The sequence below is a fragment of the Notothenia rossii genome (assembly GCF_949606895.1).
Source record: "Notothenia rossii genome assembly, chromosome: 5".
NCBI lineage: Eukaryota > Metazoa > Chordata > Actinopteri > Perciformes > Nototheniidae > Notothenia > Notothenia rossii.
The window spans coordinates 38,038,675-38,047,046 of NC_136903.1; the positions used below are offsets into that span (position 1 = coordinate 38,038,675).

Below are 8,372 nucleotides of genomic sequence, written 5' to 3' on the forward strand. Positions count from 1 at the left end.
AGTGTGAGTTATACGTTATCTTAATCGCTTTTGTTTTACACATGACAGTACTAACGCTGGCCGACATTTTAATATATGTTTGGGGGGGAGGGGCATAGCCCACGTCCATGTGCTTGTTACGCGTATGAAACAGGAAACACGTAAATGAACTCAGTCTGTCTAAAGTAGTTAAACCGCCACAATGTGCATTTAAAAAAGCTAGTTTCACTACATAATTCACTTTTTCTGTTCTCTCCTGCAGCTCCCATACCCACAGCACAAACCCATACACTGATCTACACCATCATAAAACCGACGGCACTTTTAAGAGCCAAACTCAACCTATCTCTCTGTCTATCTACCTACCTTTCTTATAGCTATTGTCTCTATCTTTTTCTATCATTCATTATCTATTTCTTCATCTATCCATCTCAATCTTACAATCTGTCTCTCTATCTCTGTTTGTCTCATACAGCAGCTGTTGCATATCTGTTGTGTCTGTCTGTCTGTCTGTCTGTCTGTCTGTCTGTCTGGCTGGCTGGCTGGCTGGCTGGCTGCCTGGCTGGCTGGCTGCCTGGCTGGCTGGCTGGCTGGCTGGCTGGCTGGCTGGCTGGCTGGCTGGCTGGCTGGCTGGCTGTGTTGCAATGGCAACAAAACACAACCCAGACCCCAATAATCCCACATCCAAAGAAGGGAAACGCATGGCTCTTGAGCTGAAGCATGAACACATGCTAGCTGAAGCTAAGGTTGGTGTTTTAACTGATATGACCTCATTCATTTCCCACTTGAATTTGGCACTATCTGTTATCCAAAAAATGCTGAACAGGCCAAGAGTAACTGGATTTTGGATCAATGTATAGGGCCTTTGCAAAACGGTTCATCATTACAACATGGGGGGCAGAGGCTTACTAAATAAAGCTTGTTCAACTTGTTTTACTTCATTTGTTGTATATGGTAGGAAAAACGTGAAGCAAAAATGTTCTTCAAGTGAATGAGTTTACTTTTATTTGTCCACTGTCATATGGTATCAGTTTATCAGCAACATCAACCTTACATGAGTTGTTACTTGGTCACAGAAAGCAGCTGAGGAGAGGAAACGGGCACGCTCTGTAGGAGACACTTTACAGTCCCCTAAAAGGGGCTGTGTAGGACGTGGCAAGCCGAGAGGGAGGCGTGGAGGGCGACGCCAAGGCTCAGCTACAGGTTGAAATCCCAATTATTTTAAATTTTTATGAATTTACTAAGTAAATGGTTGGAAAATCGAATTAAAACACACTAATTGCTTGTTGAGGGTCTACAATAATTCCAATATATAAACGCATAGTGACACTACAGTCGGAGACATTCCCACTGTGGTGTCATAAGAACTATGCTTTATTTAATTTCACAAGCTTTTAAACAATAGGTAGATAATACAAATCATCAGTTATCTGTTGTTAACCCTCTGTGTGATGTTTTACAGTCACATCCCCCCCGACTGAGGGCTTCCAGTCTTCCAGTGTGGAGGTTCTGCGTAGTGAACCTTCAGCACAACACGAATTTGGTAAATCACAAAAATGGCTTTAAGTTTAAAACTAAAATCAATTTTTAAATAAATTGTGTTAGTGAGAGAAAATAACCTTATACACAACTGACAGTTCAGGACTCGAACGAGGAATGTAATTCAGTAAAGATATCGGCCAGTTCCATACTGAGCAAAGAAATTATCCTTGATTTTTAGTGTTCATCTTAAATATAGTCATTTACAGTTAAAGTTTCCCATTCTGTTCACAGAAAAGAATATGGAGAGCCTCTCTGACATTCTTTCCTCATGTCCTCCTCCTGAGCCTCAAAAAAGCTCTGCCTCATCCTGGTCTTTTCGGCAGCAGAAAGCCTCAGAGCGCTGGAAAGAAGCGAGACCACACCACCTACAATGCCTTCTAGAAAAAGAGGCTGTTGGTCATCCCCTGTGTGGCCTCTGCCACGAGCCGGCTGTCATTAGGTGAGATAACATTTACCTTTATTTAAATTACTTTAACTAATTGTAATTTTTAAGTATTAATGCTCAGTGCCCTGCTATTTCAGCTTATATGCATGACTTTTGGGATGTTATAAAACTGGATACCTAGAGAAAACCCACATGAAAATGAAAGTAATTCTAGGATATTAGAATAATTTTGTATTTCCTCCCAAGGTGTAGAGAGTGTCTCCCCGAGGAGTGATTCTGTGGAGACTGATGTACTTCATCACAAGAACCAGCCACTCCACAACAGGGACAGTTTAATGAGTGTTTTTAAAAAAAAAAAAAATTAGTCCAACAACGTGTGTTGTTAGAGCGGAAGGTGGATATGACACCCATGACCAAGGTATGCTCTCTCAAACTTGCATTTTGATGTTCACATGTCTCTTCGGCCAGCATATAATGGTAATTAGTGCTTTTCTTTTTTTTTTGACAGCTTGTATATTGCCAACTGTGAAGGCACCCAACTGCGCCTGTAAAGGCACAAACTTCACTGTGGTACCAGGCAAACCAGTGATTTTAATTACCATCAATGGAAAACAAATATATATATATTTGGATTTCTATTGAATTGTTGTTATATGTTTACTGTTGTGGGCTGAGGCATTGTGCTTCCACTTGGAGTAAAACCTTCATGTAATATCTGTTCATCTTTGACTATTTGCAGATGGAAAATGTGTCTTAATTATGTTTATTTACTTGTTCCAAGGGCGTTATGACTTGCATCTGCATGTCTGTCAAACTTGCCAGCAGCAGTGGACCCCCGACTTGAAAGTCCTCCTTAAGAGTGGATACTGGCCAGCTTCGGTCAGTATTTCCACACTTTACACCTTGGACCTCCTGAGCTCCTTTGAAGAGCTCAAGGTCATCTCTCCGGGATTCTCCAGACAGGCCTTTGCAAAGCTGCTGGAGCATCGCACAAAGTGTGGAGGAAGAGTAAGTGTAAATATTCTTTACCATATTATACATTATAACATTTCCGTAAATAGACAAAATCACAGCAATATATGTAATTATCTTCCAGTCTGGACCTGTCAACGGAGATGCACTGCAGCGCAGCTTTCTGGAGTTCTCCTATGCCTCGTATGAGGAAGACCTGCTCTGCTGTGGTGCTCCTTTCATCTGCCCTGCCTGCACGCCGGAGATGTTGGCTGTTTCTGCCGATGGAAACAGGAAGCTGTATCGCTTTCGGCGAAGTGGAAGGTGCTGTTTTTACAATGTTGTTATTTAACTTTTTTGATTACTGTTTATATTTCATGGATATATTTGCTAATCTTTTTTTCCTCAGTTCTGATGGCAGCGCCTTTTTTAATGGGCTCTTTGTAGCAGAAGACAGCGCGGTGGAAACATTTGTCGACAAAATACAGAGATCACTGAAAAATGCGAGTTTTTATTCGTCATTTTACCTTATAGGTATATCACAAAAATAGCCATGTATATCCGACCCTGACTTTCTTCAAATTCAGCTACTTCTCCTTACCATCTACTCCAAAATCAGATAATTAGAACAAATGGTGTAGATCGTGATTCCATTGCTTTTAACTGATTTGTCATGATGTAATGTGTGTCTTAGACCCGGGGAAGAGGCACATGTGGGGACTCCCAGTGGACAGCAGCGAGGGAGACGTCAAGGAGGGCTTTGAAGCTAGATGAAGAAGCGATGGAGGTGGCTGTATGCCGCCATGGGTTTCTTTTGAAGGCCTTAAATATGTACAGGGGGGAGATATTCGCCTACCCCCTGTATCTTCAAAAGGAACTCATGCCAGCCAAAGCCAAGTTCTTCGCCATGGATGTGGCTTGCAAGTACTGGCCGTACATGGAGAAAGCTGTAAGTGTCCTTCCTGCTCTCCAGGAGCTGACCACCATGAAGCCATTCCTCAGTGTAATGCATGCTCGAGCCCATGCTACAAATGCGAGGTATGTGAAATATTTTTGTATAACGTACATTTATATTTTTTATATTTATAATACTGAAGTAGTACATATCTAAGCTATACTGTTTAGTATAGTAGTATGTAGCCTCTTTGCACAACAATTCCAGCAACCTTTTACCATCAGATTATATGGAGTGGGAAGAACCAGGAGGGAGCAGGGATGACCGCTGGGGAAGAGGTGGAGCAGGTCAACAGCTACCTGTCCCGTTGTGCCCTGACAACAAAATACATGTCCAAAGCAGGTGAGTGGAAGGTTTTGCCCTATTATTGCATACTTTTTTAGATGACACATCATAACCTCATTATTGCTTTCAAAAGCACGACTGGACATGCTCACAGTGCATGCAATGGGATGGAACAGGAAAAAAGGTGACTCCCTTCATCAGGCACTTTCCACAAGATATGTGAAGGTGAGCCTCCTATTAAAGGTGTTGTTGTGTCCTTTGTCATTTGCACATGGCTTGTTGTTAATCATAGCAAGTTTTAATCTTGATAAATGTCCATCGTCTACTGTTTATCAGACTAGTAAGAGGCTCCTGGAAGAGACTGTAAGTCTTGAGGAACTCAAGACGGAGCTACATTGTGTCTCAGATGACATGGTGTCGACGTGGATTTCCGACGTGAAGGAATGGGCATCTGGTAAGCACGACGAGATAACACCAGCTACATATCATTGTCCATGACTGTTTGAATTTACAGATTTGATCCGAAAGAGTAGCCAATTTTAAGGCAATAAGGCTGATTTTTCATGCCACGTAATGGGACCCTCACTGGATTTCAGTAGACAGGGACATAATCTTCAAGCAATAGCAAGCCAACTATGTGTCCATGTTTATCTCTGATATGTTCCAGTTTCCATAGTTGTACCATCAATTTGTGTTAAAAGGTGTTAAATATGTTGCACAACTTTGTTTCTCAAAACCGTTACGTGTTGTGTAACAGTACATTTTACTGCCAATATTATTTCTACAGGAACATCAGAAACATCGGGTACTTCTGAAGACTTCCTTCAAACAGCACTGCAGCAAAGCATTGAGGGGCTTTACCTAAGTGTGAGGCAGCGGAAGCCATCCCTTTACTGACAGAATGGTATAACAATATGATGTTTTAGGTTGCAGATTCAACCTACTGAATTATATATATTTTTTGCACTTGCAAATATAGTTTGTCACATATCCCTATCCTACTACTTCATGTCTTTTTCAGACAGCAGCAAGCTCCGCCATCGACTTCGAAGGAAGCTTGCAGACAACAAAAAGCGCCTTAATCAGGAGGTACTGAAGTACAACCAGCTGGTACACGACTCTGCCAGAGGCATAGATGTTGCTGCGGTGGAGCATTCCCTCTCTGGAGGGAGCATCATGTCCGCGCTGTGGTCGTGGGAAGTTCATGGCATGGGTCAGTTTTCAGATATTTCATAATAATTCATTTGAAGTTCTGTTATATGAAGGTATACCTTGCTGAGTTATGCACATATCATGTAGAGTGTTAGAACGTTCATTTAGTTTAAGGGTATATCTTAAGTTTTCTTATTGTGTATACATTTGATTATTTTGAAAGTACATGTTTGGAGTTTTAAACATATTGTTATGCTATAATGAAAATGTGATTCATGTATATACATAACTGTGATTGGATTTTAGCTAACTTTACAGCCAAGAAAAAGATACTTGATCAAGTCATGCTTACACGGTGACTGCAAGAGGAGAAAGGCATCCTATTGTGGGAGATGGCGCAGCATTGCACATGGTTGCAGAACATGGCAGTTGCTCTAAAAAATAAGGTGGCTGAGGAGGGTAAGTTGAAAGCAAAACTTAACCTACCTTGTAAAGTATGAGTTTTAAAGGAAAAAAAGTCAGCCCAAATCATTCTTGGTCACAGAAATTGGATGGAGTATAATGGCCTTTGCCCATTCGACCTGGCCATTTTACATAATGAAGTCCCTTGACAGTGACAATCATCTTTATATGTACATGGGAGAGAATATACTCCATTGAAGTGCTCTGGCCTCGTGAAGTAATCTTACTTTATAGTATGTCCATATAACAATATTTTGTGTATTTTCAGATGTAGACAAGGGGAATGGAGGACTTGGGTGCACCCTAAGAAGGAAGCATGCTGAGGCGTTGGAGAGGTTGCAGGTGGTACTGCGGCAGTACAAGACTGCTTTAGGTCCTGATACTTGTTTCCTTCAACATGAAGAGGAAAGTCAAAGTGGCCCAAGCAGTCCAGACACCAGTGAAGATGAAGAAGGAAACATAATTTAGGTAATTTACTTATGAATTAATGTACAGTATCTTTGTTGATTTAGCCTCAACCTAGACATGTTGCTGTTACTTTTGTATTCATTAATGCTAAACATACATTGTGTATTCAAAAACCTCAAATTTGGTTTCTGATCTGCCCCTCTTTTTTGTTTCTCTGTATTTCCCCAGATTGCTGCTGCTCTCAAGCACGAATATCCGCCAAGACTTGATGTGCTATCAGAAATGTAAATACTTTACTGACTTTATATTTAGAGATTGTATTCATACTCCTCAATGGAAGATCACCCTTGAATATGTTGACCATATGACTTTTCCCCATGCCGCAGCATCAGGCCAAACATTTCACTTGTACATGTGGTGGCTGTCCATTTCCAGCCGCGTCCTTGGGGATGTTTTCCCTTTGCCTGTTGTGTGGGCGTGGTGGCTGTCACTCTGGCTCCCGGCTCACTTGCTGCAATCAGCTGTTCACCCTCACACCTGATTCTCATCAGCCATCTACAACGGCATATCAGCAGAGGCTCCACAACCTGTCGGCGCCAGATCGTTGTTAAACCACAGTGGTAAACCTCCAGGCTACTCAGCATTATCAGCTACCTTATTTCTGGATGTTCTGACGCTAACGTGTTTTCTTCCTGTGCTCCAGGATCATTCTCTGACCGCCGTGTTGTCGTCACCAGCCTCCACTTCCTCGCCACTCCTGCCGGATTATCCTTCCCGCACCTTTTGTTCACTAATAAACCCTTTTTGAACACTCTGCCGTGTCCTGCGTTTGGGTCCTCTCAGATACCGTAACAGAACGATCTGGCCAGCATGGACCCAGCGGACACAGGCCACCAGTCCAAGACTGCGGACGAACTCAGCCAAGCCCTGGCCAGTCAAGGCGCTCTCGTGGGGCATCACGCTGTGGTTCTCCGTGAGGTAGTGGAGACTCTCCGGAACCTCTCCGCTAACGTGCAAAGGATCGGCCCGCAAGTAGAACTGCTCACCACACAGTATTCTCCTCCGCAGCCCGCAGCCCCTCCTCCCGCTCCTGCCGCACCTCTCTATCAGCTACGAGAGGCCGTCATTCCCACACCGGAGCGATACGCTGGAAATTTGGGGATTTGTAGAGCCTTTTTGTTCCAGTGTACGTTAGTTTTTGAGCAGCAGCCCAGTACTTATCATACAGATGGGGCTAGGGTAGCATACGTAATGAGTCTGTTGAAGGGGAGTGCTTTAGATTGGGCTACAGCTGTTAGGGAGAGCCAGCCACACATTTGCTTTTCATTTGATACTTTCATTTCCGAAATGAAAAAAGTTTTTGATCACCCAGTACGAGGGAGGGACGCTTCCAGGCGCCTACTTTCTCTAGCCGTCACCCCAGTCCCAGCTACTCCTCACCTGATCCCCAAATTGGGACTGCCACTGCCCCAATCTCCAAAAGGTCAGGCTCGTCAGTAGGTGTGGGGATTCTGGCGAGCCCTTCCTCCTCTCTCAACCCCCGACCCAGAACGCAGCTAGAAGCCGTGCTTTGCTGCAACCAACAGTTCCTACCTCTGCTCACTTTAGTGGACTCGGGGGCGGACGAGAATTTTTTGGACATTAATATTGCAGTTCAGGCAGGAATTCCCTCCGAAGTGTTAGATTCACCTCTTAATACTAATGCTCTTAATGGTAAATTCCTGGCCCAAGTCACTCACCGCACCTTGCCAGTAAACCTCATTCTGTCTGGAAACCATCGTGAGGTTATTCAGTTTCACCTAATTTCCTCACCTCATGCCCCCATAGTGTTGGGCCATCCCTGGTTAAGAACACACAACCCCCAGATTAATTGGGTAACTGGCAAAATCCTTAGTTGGAGTTGTTTTTGTCTATCCTCATGCCTGCAGTCTGCCCTACCGCCTGCAGAGACCGCCACTCCACCACCCAAGATCGAGCCGCCTGACATGTCATCTGTCCCCACTGAATATCATGACCTGGGAGAAGTGTTCAGTAGACAGCGAGCTCTTTCTCTTCCCCCTCATCGACCCTACGACTGTCCCATTGACCTTCTTCCCGGGGCCCCTCTGCCTTCCTCCCGTCTGTTCAACCTGTCTCGCCCTGAGAGGAAATCCATGGAGAGTTACATCCATGACTCCCTGGCTGCCGGTGTCATCCGCCCATCCTCCTCCCCGGTCGGAGCTGGTTTTTTCTCCGTGTCCAAGAAGGACCGCT

The 8,372-nt window shown here is 43.9% G+C and overlaps 3 protein-coding genes across 4 annotated transcripts; all 3 read left to right on the top strand.

Annotated features, from left to right (window-relative positions):
• Nucleotides 1–320: 320 nt before the first annotated feature.
• Nucleotides 321–2,324, top strand: LOC307039953 (uncharacterized protein). 2 transcript variants are annotated; one of them, XM_079682418.1, is made up of 6 exons: nucleotides 321–474; nucleotides 591–725; nucleotides 1,056–1,182; nucleotides 1,442–1,522; nucleotides 1,753–1,960; nucleotides 2,153–2,324. In XM_079682418.1, the coding sequence occupies exons 2-6, from the start codon at nucleotides 624–626 to the stop codon at nucleotides 2,178–2,180; spliced, it is 546 nt and encodes a 181-aa protein (XP_079538544.1). In that variant the 5' UTR covers nucleotides 321–474; nucleotides 591–623; the 3' UTR covers nucleotides 2,181–2,324. The 2 variants fall into 2 exon arrangements, with proteins under 2 accessions (XP_079538544.1, XP_079538545.1); XM_079682419.1 differs by lacking the exon at nucleotides 1,442–1,522 and having other exon boundaries at nucleotides 323–474.
• Nucleotides 2,325–2,665: 341 nt separating this feature from the next.
• Nucleotides 2,666–3,423, top strand: LOC307038801 (uncharacterized protein; the record flags this gene model as incomplete). The annotated part of the gene is made up of 3 exons (XM_079680477.1): nucleotides 2,666–2,914; nucleotides 3,003–3,181; nucleotides 3,267–3,423. 3 exons carry the CDS (start codon nucleotides 2,666–2,668, stop codon nucleotides 3,406–3,408), a joined length of 570 nt encoding a protein of 189 aa, XP_079536603.1. The 3' UTR covers nucleotides 3,409–3,423.
• Nucleotides 3,424–3,663: 240 nt separating this feature from the next.
• Nucleotides 3,664–6,525, top strand: LOC307041947 (uncharacterized protein). Its single transcript, XM_079685562.1, has 8 exons — nucleotides 3,664–3,895; nucleotides 4,037–4,154; nucleotides 4,231–4,322; nucleotides 4,434–4,551; nucleotides 4,885–5,001; nucleotides 5,119–5,310; nucleotides 5,556–6,179; nucleotides 6,348–6,525. Exons 2-5 carry the CDS (start codon nucleotides 4,073–4,075, stop codon nucleotides 4,992–4,994), a joined length of 402 nt encoding a protein of 133 aa, XP_079541688.1. The 5' UTR covers nucleotides 3,664–3,895; nucleotides 4,037–4,072; the 3' UTR covers nucleotides 4,995–5,001; nucleotides 5,119–5,310; nucleotides 5,556–6,179; nucleotides 6,348–6,525.
• Nucleotides 6,526–8,372: the final 1,847 nt, after the last annotated feature.

Bases quoted from the DNA above. Each gene is read 5' to 3' on its own strand.
- LOC307039953 (XM_079682418.1), top strand. From the start codon at position 624: ATGGCAACAAAACACAACCCAGACCCCAATAATCCCACATCCAAAGAA. The intron at 726-1,055 runs GTTGGTGTTTTA...ACTTGGTCACAG, and splicing joins ACATGCTAGCTGAAGCTAAG to AAAGCAGCTGAGGAGAGGAA. The intron at 1,961-2,152 runs GTGAGATAACAT...TTTCCTCCCAAG, and splicing joins CACGAGCCGGCTGTCATTAG to GTGTAGAGAGTGTCTCCCCG.
- LOC307041947 (XM_079685562.1), top strand. From the start codon at position 4,073: ATGACCGCTGGGGAAGAGGTGGAGCAGGTCAACAGCTACCTGTCCCGT. The intron at 4,155-4,230 runs GTGAGTGGAAGG...TGCTTTCAAAAG, and splicing joins AAAATACATGTCCAAAGCAG to CACGACTGGACATGCTCACA. The intron at 4,323-4,433 runs GTGAGCCTCCTA...ACTGTTTATCAG, and splicing joins TTTCCACAAGATATGTGAAG to ACTAGTAAGAGGCTCCTGGA.